This window comes from Colletotrichum spaethianum (genome assembly GCF_022836535.1).
Source record: "Colletotrichum spaethianum MAFF 239500 DNA, contig28, whole genome shotgun sequence".
Lineage (NCBI taxonomy): Eukaryota > Fungi > Ascomycota > Sordariomycetes > Glomerellales > Glomerellaceae > Colletotrichum > Colletotrichum spaethianum.
The window spans coordinates 175,273-191,574 of NW_026054798.1; the positions used below are offsets into that span (position 1 = coordinate 175,273).

General features: G+C 57.8%; 1 protein-coding gene across 1 annotated transcript; it reads right to left on the minus strand.

The window, feature by feature from the left end:
- Window positions 1–904: 904 nt before the first annotated feature.
- ColSpa_09385 (fusaridione A cluster transcription factor fsdR) lies at window positions 905–3,796 on the minus strand (the record flags this gene model as incomplete). Its single annotated transcript, XM_049275597.1, has 5 exons — window positions 905–1,622; window positions 1,682–3,260; window positions 3,313–3,377; window positions 3,438–3,565; window positions 3,647–3,796. The coding sequence occupies 5 exons, from the start codon at window positions 3,794–3,796 to the stop codon at window positions 905–907; spliced, it is 2,640 nt and encodes an 879-aa protein (XP_049131554.1).
- Between the last annotated feature and the right edge of the window lie 12,506 nt (window positions 3,797–16,302).

Here is a 16,302-nt window from a genome sequence, read left to right on the forward strand (position 1 = left end):
CGTGTAGCGATGTGCTATCTCATTGATGCGCCCTGCTGATTGTCTGGACGGTGGTCGGGCACGGAAAAGGAAAAAAGAGTCAATGGGATTCTGGTGGCGATGAGGAGCACCAGCCGCGGGGAGTTTGCAGCGGTGGTGGGAATATTCGTACAGAGAGTGTGGTTGGTAATGGGACCAGGCTTTCCCGGGATGACTGGACGATGGCAAAAGCTCCCATAGTGATGAGTTCATGTCGGGCCCCATCGCCGCCGGCCGAGATTTTAGCGGGTGCACGTGACTGTCAAACTCCGACCACAGCCATGCCTTTAAGACAGGTAAGGTCTGGAACCCACTCTTACCGCTCCGCCCCCTACTCGGCTAGAAGGACCCTTCCCGCCGCAAACTCCGATAATGAATGACACTTGGATTCGAGCCGTGCGACGAGTCGACCTCCAGGGTCTGAGGGGTATCCGCATGGGTTCCATCGTAACTCCAGGCTGTTGTCTCTGTACATACGCTTTCAGTGTGGATGAATTTGGCGGGCTTTCAGTTATTATGCTCGTTCAATTGCAACTGTTCAGTTAGTCGTTCGCCCTTTGAGCAGCAGCCGTTTCTCACTGTATAATGGAGAACCATGTGGAACGTAGTAAATGACCCAGTCATCCAGAGTTTATTTTGATCCGTTGTGCACGTATTTCACCACTCTATGGTAGTACACGACATCGTGCGCCAGTTTCTCTTCAGGCTCTAGAGCCGTCACACAACTTCCCGCCTCAAGCAGGCCAATTACTCATACATGCGTTAAAAGTTCGTGACTTCGTCTCATATGCACATTATGCAGCCTTGATCCTGCCCATAAATGCATCGCGACATCCGGTTCTATTCCAACATCTCGGCGCCTCACACTCGTAGATACAATCGTGTCTCAGCCAACGTTGCCGTTCTCCACAGTCGGGTAAGCGCCGCCACTCATCTCAGCCCAGTCCCAGTCGAGCGTCATGGGAAGCGAGAACAAGTCTTGAGGCAACAGGGGTTGCTGGAACGGCGCACCCATGTTCACCGGTGGCGAGCGCGGGTTATTGGGCCCTCCGAATCCTGTCATCTCTGCAAAGTTGCCAAAGCTCGCCTGGTCGGGAATGTTGAACTCTTGCGGCCAGCCAGCGGACGGCAGAGCCGGCGATGGCTCTCGCATCGACGTTGTCTGCATGGGGCTGAAGCCGTGCCTCCGGCGGTTGGCCTCGCCGTTGAAATCGGGCGATAGCTGGCCGTTTGTCGCCGAAGGGGTGTTCGCCGCGTGCATGCTGTGGGGGGTTGGCGTTGTCACTGACGTCGGTCGAGGGGTGTGACTTGTTGCGGTAGGACTTGACGTCGACTTTGTAGCGGCGTCGCTCTTTCGTTTCCTGCGCGAGGACTGCTCCTTCTCCCCCTTCTCGATGACGAGCTTGGCTATCCTCTCAAACTCGGAGCAAACACCCAGCATACGATGAACACCGCCCGTCTCGGCTTCTTGCCCCAGCATTGACAAGAAGTTGACGACCAAGTTCATCAACCTCGTGTCGGACTTGGCCCTGGGGTCCATGGGGTTTTGTAGAATGTTCCCAAACAGCGTCATCAATGCCGACACTGGGAAGTACAGAATCAGCCTGTGAAGCAGAATTAGCCAAAGGGTCCAAAAGCACACAAAAGAAAGTGATCTACGTACCAGACACTCGGAGAGTCTCCTTGCGGCATGTACTTCAGAAGCGAAATCGACGCTCTGGCAGCGGCAGTACAAAGAGCCGCAGAGGAGAAGACACGCGGGTTCAGGGGCTTGGCATTAAGACCCTGGATGGCGTAGTTGGACAGGCGACTTGTCCAGTAGCCGTGGTGGACGGACATGCGGTGGATTGTCGTCAGGCAGTTGTAGTAGGCCAGATGAAGCATGACGACGTGCAAAAGTAGAGGCGTATGCGACGCCCTGATCTCGTGCTCCGGTCTGAAGTCGATCGGAATCCTGTCCTTCCACTCCTCGAGCTCTTGGTCCAGCTCTCCGATGGTGTTCAGGAGCTCTCCGCTCGACTGCTTAGTGGCCTTGGTCGAGTAGAGCCGGGAGTAAACCTTGCTTTCGATGGTCGCAAACTCGCACATCACCCTGAACAGGTTCATCTTGCCCTTGTTTTCAGCCAGCGGAATGTTGCCGATGTTGTCTTCCGGATCGGCGTCGGGCAGTTCCACATTCAAGTCGTCGTCATCCTGCGCCGGCGGCCTGCCCGCCCGAAGACACAGGTCCTTGTCCAGCATGTACGCAATCCAGAAAACTCGCTTTCGCTGTTCGATTTCGATGGGGTTGAGGTTGAAACCCGTTCCGCGCTTGTGTAGGCCGATGGTATGGGCGAGCCGAATGGCCGTGGCGACGAGGAGGACGGTGGGTTGAGGGTTCGGTGTTCCTTGCATGAAGAGCGCCATTCCGAGCAAGGCTTGCACACTCAGCAAATCCGTGTTGCGCATCGTCAACTCGGCAAAAGTTCCCAGAGCGTTCTTGATGTACCCCCAGGCCTTGTCGTCTTCCTCTTGCGGCACGAGGTTGCTCATGACACGCAGGCGGTGAGCGAAAGCCAAGGCACAGTTCAAACTCGCCCACCAGCCGGTGCCCTCGTAAGGGTCATCGGAATACTGTCGCTCGACCAGATGCATGAAGGTAGGTTGGTGGAACAAGGGGAACATGCAGTTAAAGTTCTCGAAAAAGTCCTTGAGCAGAGACAACGCCTCGGCCTTGGGAGGCAAAGGTCGGAAAATAGGGCGGCGGAAGAGATCGCTGAAGACTTCGGGCTTCCAGGCGGTCCACTTGTGGTCGTCAAGCGATACCTCGGAAATCATCTGCTGAAAGGAGTTGTCGCCCGTCTTTTCGTTCACCCACTGAATTCCCTTGGGGGAAAAGATGGAAAACCCAGAGGAGGAGCCGATGTATCGGGTCTCACCACTCTGGTTCGTAACCAGAGAGCACATGAGCTCGGATAGTGCCTCGACCTCTTCTTCGTTGTCCTTCTCCTCGGACACCGAGGCCCTATGCTTGCTGCCGTCCTTGGGCTCCTTGTTGGAATCCTTGCTTGATTCAGGCGATGTCACGGCGCTCTGCGGCGTTGTCGACATGTTCTCGTTTTGCCCTGATGTTGCCTGCGACGGTGAGGTCGGATTGGACACAGCTTGAGAGGCCTGTCTCGACTGCTGCTGCTGCTTCTCCGCCAAGCGCTTTTCGAGGGTGCCGAGATCCGTGTCACCATCATCGTCTTCACCTAGGAGACCTACACGACGGGTTAGCCTACGCCAGAGGTTACGCGGCTGGGGGCTACAAACCCGAAAGCCTCAGGAGGTTCTCCATGCGACCGAGGCGGTTCTCGAGTCCTTCAATGTACTTGGCTCTGGTGGTCTGTTAGCCGGATGTCACGAAAGTGGGCGGGAACATTGCAAGCCGGGCGTACCCCTTTGGAGGGTTGCGCTTCTTCTCGACCTGGGTGAAGACGCAATCCGTCTTGTAGTTTATGCAGTGGCTGCAGGCGGGCAGCTTGCCGTCGCACTTGATCTTCTTCTTCCTACACATGTCACAAGCCTGCGCGCAAAAGGCGTAAGCGTTCTGCTCTTACACAGGGAGCCGCCAGGATTCCTCCGGCGACCGCTTTAGGTCACTTACCCTCGCGATTCTTCTCCTCTTTGCCTCGTTGGCATCGTCAAGGAGCGTTGAGGGGTCGCCAAACATGTGGGCGGCGAGGTCGGGGGGCATGTGCTGAACGGGCATGCCGTCAGGGGTATAGGCTCCAAAGATCTGAGGCGGCTGGTTCATCATGGGGGCGGGCCCCCCATGTGAGGCATCTGAAAGCCCATATGGTCCATTTTGGACAGAATTGGCCGGCGTTCACCGAGGGTCACTCTCGTGAGATGAAGGCGGTGTCGGGTCCGGGGGAGATTACACTGTTACGTGAGAAAACCCGGAGAGCGCGGACAAGCGTCGGAGCGTCGTCGACGGGGTCGTGAGCGCGACGAGAGAGCGTTGGGCGTGGCCAGAGACCGGATGTGCTGGAGCGGAGGGGAAGACGATTGGGGGGTTTCGAGGAATTGCAACGGACGAAAAAAAGGACCTAAACCGAGTCGACCTGTCACGGTATTTGCAAGCAGAGGTGGTAGCGCGAGACAAGCTAGCGTAGCGACAGCGGGATGGCTCCTGTCATTCGCTCGGCAAATGCGGTGGCTTGGGTTGGCTTATTAACGCCGAGTGTGGATGTGTATCTGTAAGGTACCGCGGCGGGCCAGAGAGAAGCGAGAGTCCGAAGCTCTTCGTTTTGGGTCTGGTCTAGAACTCCCTCTGGTGGAGCTGGAGCTGGTCTCGTCTAGTTTGATGCGGTAGCTATGAGGGAGAGAGAGAGAGAGAGCTGGTCGGCTCTGGATGATCGTAGCGTGAGTGACTCGAGCAGCTGGCGTGGGATTTGAGCTGCGTTGATTCAGGAGCGATGGAGATGTAGAGAGATTCCAACCTGGCGATGAAGAGACAAAAAAGCGAAGGGGAGGGGAGGGGTATCACGTTCAGACGTCCGAGAGGTCGACTGTGGAGGAAAGATGGAAAAAAAAGAAGAGAAGAAAATGGGTAGAAAAAATGATGGGACGGAGGAAGATGAACAAAAGAGCAGAATTGCGGCATCACATAATAGACTCAAGGTACCTTACCTCTTCTCTGCCTTCCCCCCTGGTGGGCATTTCCTCGTACCTACGACCTGGGAGGGGCAAAAGGCGTTACAGAATTGCAGACTTGTCCGTCAGTGTGCTTGCAGTGACACTGGTAGCAGCATTGGTCAGCGAGGGGCGTAGCTCAGGGAGGGGGGGGGGGCTTTGGGCACTCTCCCATCGGGACTGGGGGATGGGTGGACGGGGGAAGCAAGAGGGGGGAGGGGGAGACCAGGGGGACACCAAGGCCTAGGATGCTGCGCCGGGCCGGAGGAGTGGAGGACGCGGGCTCCACAGGCCACAGGTAAACCGTAAGAGAAACTGAATACCTCGAGATGAACAGGGATGGCCACGAGAGGACGAATGTTGAGAAAATGGGAGAGCGAGACTCGACGGCCATTGGCCAAGCTCATGACCACCCCCCCCCCCCCCCCCCCCCCCCCCCCCCCCCCCCCCCCCCCCCCCCCCAAGGCACCCGTCCACGTTGCGCCGCATCTCATGTAGGTAGCTCGCGGCTCGCTTTTCTTTTGCCACGTTTTCTTGCAACTCGCCCAATAAGCCAGTTACTATTTTGGGTTTCTTCTTCCCGTCAGCTGCACCGGGTTGCCATCTCCATGCCACGCCGTTCCATAGGGGAGCATCTCAACAGCCACCGCCTCACACATTCCCCCCATCAGCACCTGTGTTTGGTGGTGGTGTCACGGAGCTGCAATGATTAAAGTCCCGGCCAGTCATGATCCATCCGTCACCATACCTACATGGCTCTCTTCGTCCCAACTCCCCAGCTGCGACCGCGCCCGGCGTGTCCTGGCCACTCGACGGCATTCACCACGAATCATGGGGCGGCACTTGAACGACGTCGCGAAAGCCACCATGCGATGGAAAGGAGGGGTGAGGTCATGGATCTAGATCTTGTCAGGGGGGAGGCTTCCAGAGAGAAGCATGGTGAACCGCTACCTACTCCCAGTTGGGAACTCTCTCTTCTTTTTCCTTTCTTTCGTTCTTTCACTCCCTCTCTCTCTCCCTCTCTCTCCCTCTCTCTCCCCCCCCTCGGCCCATCACGTCCAAGATGGTATGAACTGCGATATCTCGGGTGTGCCGTTCCTGCCGTGTCGGCCGTAGCAGTCTTCTCGGCCTCCGTTGCCCGCCAGGACCCCTCCTCCTCCTCCCACCGTAGTGGTTACCCCCAACCGCCCAGCCTGCCAAACGCTCTTGCTTGATGTCGGGATTTTTTCCTGTCTCAGCTCTTGCCCACCCAATACAACACCGACCCTGGCCACCCTCACTTGTCAGGTCTGCAACCCTGGCGCGGCAGCATGTGCGAGGGATGGCCACGCAGCGAATCATCTCGCCCAAATCGGCTTGACAGGCCCCCATCTGCTCGCCCGTGCGGCGTCTTTCTGTAGCGCATGTACGGATACCTTAATCAATCTCCCTCTCCCCCTTTTTGTACATCGTACGTCCCCATCTCCTCCCCACGTCCGAATCCGCACCGCGCGCGGCATCGTCCATTACTCGAGCGCGCATGCTGAGGGAGCGGCGCCATCGTCATCGAGCTGCAGGAACACGAGACGGTTGCTCACTCGCCTACATCGGGAACGCCTCGGTACCGCCAGAATGAAGGCTCCAAATCCTTCTGATGGCCCAACCTTTGCGGGCTCGGACGTTTCTCACGCTCCAGCACGGGATGACCCTGGGACCAGAGTTGCTTGATGCGACGAGGCACAGGCTTTTGCTTTTGCTTTCTCTTTCTCCCTCTCACTCGCTCACGCGGTCCTCAACCAACCGCCACAAGAAGCACCGACGAGCATCCGCACAGCGCATGCCAACACGCTGGCCTGGTCCTCTCCGGAAACATTCTCAGTTTGCGGGCTGCATTGCCGGCATTGACATGATGTCTCCATCGCTATAGCGCTGCTCTTATGTGTCCCATATGAAGAAGCTATGGTAACAGCTTATTGCCATGTCCCCGCCGACGCCTCGCGAGGCCTCCTTGCGTGTCCAACCAGCACGACGAGGCTGACGTCCGTCCCGTCTTGGGGGGGGGGGGGGGGAGGAGGGGAGAGGAAAGGACGCGGAGGGTCCAACTGTTTGATCCGAGCATGCCGGTGCAGATATCTTGGAGGGGGTTTCTCAAACTTGCATTCCACAAACCCGCTCCACCACGAACGAAGGGAGGGAGAGGGCGGAGGGAAAGCCTCTAACCCTTTGACACCGGCACTTCCTTGTGGATCCGCGGATTGTCAGTGACAAACGTCGAGTAGATCGGCCAGCTTGCAGCTCAACCAACCTTGGGGATGCAGCTGGCCGGGCAGTCCTCGCCTCGCGCCCTCGCTAGGCTTGAGCAAAACCCTTCTTCGGACGGTCGCGAATAGAGGTTGTTGTGCCGCACAGCAGAGCAAGTGGAGTCGAGGTCGAGGGAGGGCTCCAGAAAGTAAGACTGGGTAGCTTCGGGTCCGCAATTCGAGCTCTCAGTGTCATGCAGCCAGACTCTAAATGAGCTCCGGCCAAGAAGTGATCCGGATCGCCCGCCCTGAAGCAGGTGGCGTCGGCGACCGCATCTGGGCCAGACAAGACATCGCAGTAGACAAATAAAAAAATGACGGGCGGGAAGACGAACCAGCCCGTGAAGCTCGAAATACCCAGGCTCGGGCGCGCGCCCCCACCCGTCTGCCCAACCCGGCACGTCACCCAACTGACAACTGACGTGGCTACCGACAGACGGTGGATATTGGGGCTGGCTCGGGTATCTACTTGAAGGAGGACGACACGCGATCGCGGTGGTCATCCGTTGTCGTAATCCGAGACCCAGGCTCGAAAAAGAAGGATGTTTCATCCCGTGTTGTAGGCGAGAGTCGCTAGATGGGACGGTCCAAACAACGATAAACACCTGATGGCTGCGGCATCCGCCTCGCTGTGCTTGGCTTCCTTCCATTGGTTGGCCGGTGGGGCGCTGTCGTACGAGAGAGAAGAGAGAGGGAGAGCCTCGACGCTTATTCAGGATCCACCGGACTGGCAGGGGGGGGGGGGGGGGCAGGTCGCACGACAGCAGACGACGACAGCCCACAAGAGACACAACTCAAGACGACAGAGCGTAGCAGCAGACATGGGGGATTTGTCATGCAGGGTCCAAGCGAACACGACACGGGAAGGAAGCAAATAGAGAGAGAGGTAATGAGGACGGGGGAACAGTAGGAAAGAGGAAAAAAGAGTATAACACTGGGACGAGAGATGGGAAACTGGACCAACCCCCGTTTCATGTCTGTCTCAAGAAATTCAACACCACAAACCAAAGTCGTCGCCCATCAACCCACCACCCGGGTCCCACGTCCACACCAATACGCGACGTCCCTTCCCCTCCTCCGTCCTCCTGCTCCGCTTTCGTTCCCTTCCATCAGGACCCAAAAAGAGAACCCAAGGGACGCTCGCCCGGACGGGACCATGTGTGCCCGACTCGGCGCCCCCTCGTCCATCATGCTTTACCTTTTTTTTTTCCGGCGTGTAATACTATGTATTTGATTTCGAAAGTCTGCCCGCAGTGCCCCTCTTCTCCACGAACTTCAAGCCCAAGGGTCCCGCATTGCGTGTCGCGCATTTACGCGAGCACTCTGCGGGAGGCAGCCCAAGTGTGAATCACTGAGCATACTGGGCGACTGACTAGGGGCCGCCAGGCGTTTGGAGCATACCATCGTCCATCGCGTCATCGAAAAAGAAAAAGAGGTACAGAAGAGAAGGGGATCCATACCCAACAAACGCGGTTCCGGTCCCCTCTCTTACCCCGTCTGCAACATGCCCCCCCCCACCATGCGAGCATCATCGTCGCCCCAGCCGAAGGGATCGGACGGGGGCGCAGCACACGGATCATCACAAGTCAAGAGCAGGTATGGGAGGGAAGGGGAATAAGCTTCGTCACATGGGCCCATCCATCGACAGAGACCGGTGCTCTGCGCATGAACCGGGGCAGGCGTGGGCAGGACAGAATTCGTAGCAGGGTTAGTTAGACTTCTATCTTTTCCTTGGCCGTGGCCAAAAGGTAGTCTCGACTGTCTCTTTGCCTTGTCTCTTTTTTTGGTCTCCGCCGAGGCCAAAAGTCTTATCTACATACAAGCCAACGCTCTCTCGCCCGATCGGACGTCTCGCTGCGTCGGACCATGTCATTGCGGTCCAAAGCCGTCGCGCGCGCGCGCGCGCGCACATCTGAACCCAGATCCCTCCTTTTGTGACATTCGCCTCGCCACTGTCCTGCCGGATCGCAGGTTCATATCAGACGTGCCGCGGGAGGAAAAAAAACAAGAGACTTTCAACGCCAGTCCATATGCCGTCGTAGAGCCGCAGAGATGAAAAAAGTAGAAGAAAAAAGAAAAGAAGAGAAAAAAATACCTCCCCGCCCCAAATAAGTACTAATAATTATCGTCAAATGATGGTGAGAATGTACAATACGCGTCAAGGTACGTTAAGCCCAGCAGTGCTGCCCGGCTGGGGATAAAACAAGAAGAGAAGAAAATAAAGAGGTTCACATGTCTTCATGGAACTTCGAACCGGAGCCCCGAGAAGCCCGAGACCCGTCCTGCGACGCCATGGTTCGGCCAATGGGGTCCCGCGCCGGGGGTTGTATCGGCGATAATGAAGCATTGGGATCCGCCGCAAACGGGACCGATTCCGTCACCGGTGTCCGGGCCGGAGACTCTTTGAAGACCACGACACCGCTCACCGGTCTCATAGGCGAGCCGAGCGCGAGGCGCGGGGGCTGTCCGCTAGAGCCGCCGGGGTCGAAGAACGCTTGAGAGTCGCGATAGTAGACCGATTCGTCATCGGCCAAGGCCCCTGCGGCACCCTCGCGGGGATCCGTGTAGCCGTCGCCTCCGGCTTGTAGCACCGACGGCAGTTTCCTGCCAGCCACGCGGACGAAGCCTTTTTCGCCCGTCTCGGAGGGCTCGCTTGCCCTTCTCGAAGATGGCTTAGGAGCCGCGGCCGCCGCGCCAGCTCCAGATGCAGCGGTAGCAGGGCCGTACGACAAGGACCGCTGGATCATCCCGCCGCCGCTGTCGCCTTCAAGGCCGCCGGAGCCGGTGAGGATGCCGCGCTTGCCCAAGCTGGCCTCGCTGAGACGGAGACGTCCGCCTGAACGCTTCTTCCAGCGAAGGGCAAGGAACACCAATACCACGAGAAAGGCCGTGCCCGCCAAGCTCCCCACGACACTGCCCACGACGGTCGCGGTAGGGGTGGATGCGCTGTCACTGCCGGAATTATCCGCCGTGGAGGTCGATGTCGTCGTCGGTTGGGCGGCTCCTCCGCCGCCTATAACGCCGGCAGTTCCATCTCCCGTGGCTGCTGGGTCCAGCGTCGCCGAAGCGCTCGTGGCAAAGGTAGAAGTGCTCACTCCGCTAAAGCTCGACGTCCATGTCGAATCCGATGTCGAGTCCGATGTCGAAGAGAGGGATGAAAGTAATGAAGACGTGACGCTAGATGTGCCAGATGAAAGGTGGCTCGATAAACTGGTTGTGGTAGAGACTGACGTCGAAGAGGAGTTTGCAGACGTAAGGAATGCTAGGGTCGGGTCAGCTACATCGTCCTGCGAGGGACACGACGACGGGGGGGGGGGGGGGGTGGTGCGACGTACAAATTGTTGAGTTTGACTGGCCACTCAACGATGGGTAGAGTGACGAGGCCGGCACTGAGGGTGCCGGTGTCGTGGATAAAGGATCGGACGTCAAGGAAATATCCTGACTAGTGGAAGAGGTTGTAGATGAAGGGGTCGTGGCCGCGGAGGTCGTCGACAGTGGTGTCGACAGCGCTGCATCAGTCGAGGCGGTGGAGGACTCGGAGGTCGAGTCGCCGGTGGGCGACGTCGAGGGTGCCGCAGCGATTGAAAAATCAAGGGCGGCACTGGTGGAGGGTGAGGCATCCACGGTGGTGGACGTTGGGTAGAGAGTCTGCACTTCGATGGGGACCCCGGAGGCATCTACTATTTGAACGAGCGAGACGGTCTGGACGACTATTCTCGGGCCCGTGGTGGACGGCTGGGCGTCGGGGCTGGGGTCGTTGGTAGCGGCGGCGTCGTCGAGCTGTCGATGGTGGTGATGGGCATTCTCGGGGGCGGCGGCGCGCTTGTTGTGTAAATGGTAATGATTGTGATGATAGGAGCGGGCCTGAGGGAGTGAAGACCCGCGCAGTGATTTAGTCATGGCGTGGATGGGGTGGCGTAGTGCCTGGAGGCTGAGCGACCCAGCTCAGTCTGGTTGGTGGTAATTTTTGGGGGGATGAACTGGGGGAGGCGAATCGAGCCGTTGGCGGTAGTGCTTGCTAAGGGCGAAGCAGATAAAGATAGAACAAGGTAACGAGTGACTGGTACTGGACCAACGAGTGTGGTGAATTTGTGTGTGTCTGGGTGGGAAGTCGTCGATCTATTCGAATTCCATTCTTGGCGTCTTCATGGCATTCGTGCGTCGATACCTGGCATCGTCTGGTGGTGTGGTGTGTCCTGCAACGGGCCGCGAATGCAAAATCCCCCCCTTCTCGTTCTCGTTCGTTCCGAGTCAACAGACGTTCGTTGCTGCACTCTTTCCCGGCTCCCTCTGATTCTCTGTCCCGCGGGCGTGTACGTGTGGGAAGATGCGGCGCGGTGCGGTGCGCCGGTCTACTGGGTCGTGAAAAAAAAGCGAACCCCAGGGAGTCGAACGGTTATGTATCGTTTCAGCCGTTTCTCGTCGTCGTTGGTGGGCGAGATCCTTTGTCTCCCTTGCATCTGCCAGTTCTCATGGCCGATGTATCAGGACGATGGCATGGCGGCGCGCGTGTGTCGCTGGTGGTAGGAGGGGAAGAGAGGGAAGGGAAGGGAACGGGACATGGACACACTTTAGGGAGTGGAGTGAGGAGGCTCGACGATAATAATAAGCATCGGGGCCGAAAGGTAATGGATCAAAGAACGAGGAGAGACAAGGCAGAGAAGCACAGGGAAAACAAGCAGCCCGGTCACCCAGATGTTGTGTTGAGCGCTTCGACGTCCACCTCACATCGATTGTCCTCGCACGCAGGGCAGGGCAGGGGGGGGAGCATCTGGACAATTTGGGGGGCACACGCAGTCACTCGCAGATGGCAAGATTTCGATAATCTCGCTTGATGTTGGCGAGTGGCTGCTAGCCGGCGGGCGTCGCGTCCCATTGGCCAACCAGAGGCCCGTAAAGGTCATGGTGAGCAGTTCCACTGTCCACTATCACGGGCGGGGAGGGGGACCACCATCGTCCAGAGACAGGGGGCAAGGGGGGGTTAGAGAGGTGCCCACCCTGTTGGAACGGTAAGGCACCTTTTCTTGGTGCTTGTGCCTGTGCCTGTGCCTACATACTATGGTAGTAGTTCACGTTCTATACCGGTGCCAGTGCCTGAGCTCGAGGTCCAGCGCCTCGCCTTGCCAGCCCGAGACTCACCTTGCTGGATACGGACGCCTAGCGCTGCTACACTATAATGTCCACACAGTCCATTGTCAAGGTTGCAGCTGCTGGGTTACGACGTGGGAAGCAAACGACTGGACGAGGGCCGACAGTTGCCAAAACCCAGCGGACGATTCCGAACGAACCGGGCCCAGCTGGAAACGACATGCATTGAGCAATGAGAGGTGGCAGCTCAAGATGAGATGAAATGAGATGCTGCATGGGATGAAAAAAAAAAAAAGAGTCTGACCAAGTCAAGGGCACAACCTAGGCCGGGAGAGAAAAAAAAAGCCACCCACCTACCCAACGTGGACTAAGCAACATCGAGCACAGTAAGCCCCGACAGGAATGGCCTGCTTCGCGTCGTACTCCATGGGCAAGAGCAGAATGCGCGTGCGTGTTGTGCCAGTTCTTCTTTCTTTTTCTGTGCCCTTCCTACATATAGTTCTATCCTATTTTGTTTTGGTTTTTTGCGAAAGGCCCGTGGGCAGAGAACGGCCACTTTTACGGGTACCTTATATTGCAGGCGTCCTGCGCGTCACTCTGGCACCCGTTGGTTTCGCCCACCACGGCTTCATGGCGGCACCCGCTCGCCCAGCAGGCTAGCAGAGGTCCAGACCAAATGATGTCCCGGCCCTACGAACCATGACGGGCTTCTTGGACGCCACCAGAACAACAAACCGCACAATGGGCCGGCTGTGGGCTTCCGCCCGTGAGTGAGGGCTCATGCCAGTCAGTCCGAGAGGTAAAGGACCAGAAGACATGGGGCTTTTCAAGCCAGGCCAATGAATACGAGCCAACCATCTCGACAAAGACAGAAATAAGCAATCGTGTCCCAAAAAAAAGTCGCTAAACAAGGTTTCGTTTGCCCATCCGACGACTTGTAGCGACGGCGGCCAGAAGCAAGGTGCGCTCAAAATGGTGCCATGCCAGCAACGGCTTGCACGCCATCACTCGTCGGGGCCTGTGGCTGACTGTACACTACACTACGACGGACCATCATCCTGGATCAAGCTCGGGTCTGTCCTGTGCCCTTCGTCCCTCGCCGGAGCTCTCCGTCGTCTTTTCCCACCGACAATGCATTGTCCTGGGCCCGAGAGGCGTTGCAGACGGAAGCGTGGCGTTGGCTGGCACCTCCTCCATGCCTCGCGCCGTCGAGTTTCCACCACCTCGTATTTTTGGCCAGAGTCTGCATCGAAACGTCTAGACGTTGTTTTCCGAGCCCTTTGCCAGCCGCACGACATCGTTGCTGTCTTTGTGGTACCGAATCCGGATGCAGAATGCAGATACAGTGCGCGGTACCTGCGTCTCGTCCCTGACATTGTTCCTCTAGAGGAGGGGCGCCTTTCGTCGACGTGGAGTCGTGGGGCCTTCACTGCCATGGCCCACGGCCGGCACCCCGGGCGAACGAACTTGTGGACAGGACGGAAACGGGTGAGCCCTTCTCCAACCGCACGATATCGCGATGCGTTAAGACGAGGGATGGGCAAGGCACGCCATCTGTAGCCACGGCGCTGCGAAACTCTCGCAGGGCACATGCCCGCACCTGCGCTTACACGAAATGAGTGCTACGCATTATTGTCCGTTGTGCATGCAACCTCGTCCAAGTCGTCCCGGGGCCTTCCCTGGCCTTGCCCGGCGCGGCCATCCAGACCCTCGAGGTACTATCAGACGTTTGACGTGCCGAAACGCCCATTGACAACGGCTGCTGTAACGGTCTTCTTGGGGGGAACCAAACGAAAGCAACACGCCCACATGCCGTTGGCAATCTGGTCTGGCAGAAGGGGGCCCCGATCCCCTGATTTCTCCTAGTGCGCGGCAGGCACGCTCATTGTCTCTCTGTCGGGGGCCTTGCTCAATCTACATAGTATGTAAACGGGTGAGGCTTGGCGGGCAGGGCCATCATGGGACGAATTTCGTTTCCTTCAGAAACAAACACTGGGGAGCCCTTGTCCCGTCTGTCATTGTAGCCCCCTTGCTGTCCGTCCTGCTTACGCGCCCCTTTTTGGACGGCACAGGGGGGGGGAGGGCCGTTTTTTCCCTGATGTCAGCGACCGAAGCCATCGTCTTTTTTCTTTTCCTTTACAAATGCCCCCGCTGAGCTTCACTGCCTCGTTGGCGACGGGTCTCTCTGGAGACGGACCCACGATTTAGGTGGTCGGCTTCTTCCCCGTGTTGCACGTCGTAGCCGTCGCATGCGCGTTGTTATACATAGTATACACTACAGCTAGCAATGGCAGCTTGGAAAGATGCGGGCGCTGTTTTAGTGCGTCTCAGGAGGCTCCGGGAAATCTGGAGACGGCCATAGTGCACCTGCTATCGACAGCTCGAACTACGAGCATCAAGCTCGGAGACCATGCTGCGCGGGTTGAAGGGGAGAGCCATTTTTCAAGCAGGGCAAGGTGTTACGTCGCTCCACGGCTGTACGTAATTCTCCCTTAACCTCCGATCGGCGCGGAGTGGAGCACAACGGAGGAAAGGCTTGCAACCTGCAAGCCTGGCCTGCCCCGAATCATCTCAGTCGAGGCGAGAGACGTTTCGACATCGTCCTGCTAAGGTTGCTGTGCAGACGTTGTGTACGGCATGGGTATCAATCGAGCGCAGCAACAAACGCATCCGTCCAGATGACGGTGCCACCCCCTCCGACACGAGCAGTCCGTAACGTCCAGCGGGTTCTCGCCCTCGTTCCCAAGACGACGGACGTCGGACGGAAAAGCTCGTATCAATCCAAAGCGCACGGAAGGCCGTGGTCCTCGTCGCTCTAGCGTGCTTTCGGGGGTAGGCAGCTCGCCATCTCACTTACACGATGCCGTTGCGCTCCGTCCCAGACACCCCCACCCCCTCCAGAGACCAGTCCCGTTTTCGTCCCTTGACTCATCTGGAGATGAGAGGCTGGCGCGGGCGGCCATGGTCGTAACTACCGGCGCCATCTGGTCCTTGTGGTCCTTGTGGTCCTGTGTCCTTGGCATGATGTAGGCAAGATCGACGAGCACCAGGCAAGATACCCCGGGGATGTTTCGAAGTGGGCGGGCAGCGACGGGGGTTGACGCAACGCGCCGGGGCACCGGGCGACGGCAACGGGGTCCCCAATCTAATCTGTGTAATCTCCCGTCGTCCCCTCTCTGTGCCCGGATTGAGGAAAATGGCCGCGATTGTTCAAGGGACGCAACCAGGAGTTGGCCTCAGCGAACCGGATTTTCAGAGGAACCAACGCCCGGGGTGGGATATATCGAATCAAACCCAAAGACTACGCAACATGAGACTCATGAGCGCAGTGACGGCACGTACATTCGCGGCGTGGTTACCGGCAAAGGCTTTATCGTCTGTTGTTGCTTACCTGCTCGCTTGCCGGCGGCCGGTTGTGAAGGGCGCACCGCACTTTATTAAAGCACGGATAGAGTTCGTGCAGCGTCGCACCAGCGAGGGCAGTCAATCTCTCGGCCTCTCGGCGGCTCGCGTGCGAAGACTGGACATGGAGTGTCTGTCTGTCCAGCCATCCTGTCGCAGCTCACTCTACACACTTTGGCACTCAAGGAAAGTTATTGGCAGCAGCGAGCTAAAAAAAAATTCAAAAGATAACCTTGTGTCCGGCCGAAAGCCTCAAGAGCACAGCCTGGATGGGCATGAGTGGAGCGAAACAACTATAGTCGAGCACAGCCAGAAAGCCCAGAAGGGGCCAGAACAAGCTCCACGCCTATCCTGTTCACGTCGGGCTGTACAGTATAGAGAGCATGATTGACCAAAGTCTTGGAGGACGGACCGGCGAGAGCCTTTACCACGACGGGTTTACACTCCTGAGACGACAAAGCCCTGACGGATGGATGGCACATGGTGGCAGCGGGCCAATCCCCGTATTGCACCCGCGGATCCGAGAGGTGACTAAAAGTCGCTGGAGAGGGCCGCGACAGCTTGTTTCGAGCACCGGCAGAGCATGTCGTCATTTTCCACTGTTAGTGTCGGCAACATCAGCCAACCGCAGCTGGGCGCGTCTTGTCTTTTGGCACCTCCAGCCGCACAATCAGTGGCTGATGCAGGTGCACAGCGAGCGTGTGTGAGGCTGGTACGCTGCGACCATATCGTAGGCGTGCGTGTCTGTGTGAGTGAAGAAGTGGCAGATGGCAGATTGTTCCCTTTCTCCTCGCGATGTATTCCTCCTCGCTCCGTACGTGTGTATGTACCTACAGGCCTTACCTAAGGTAAACGC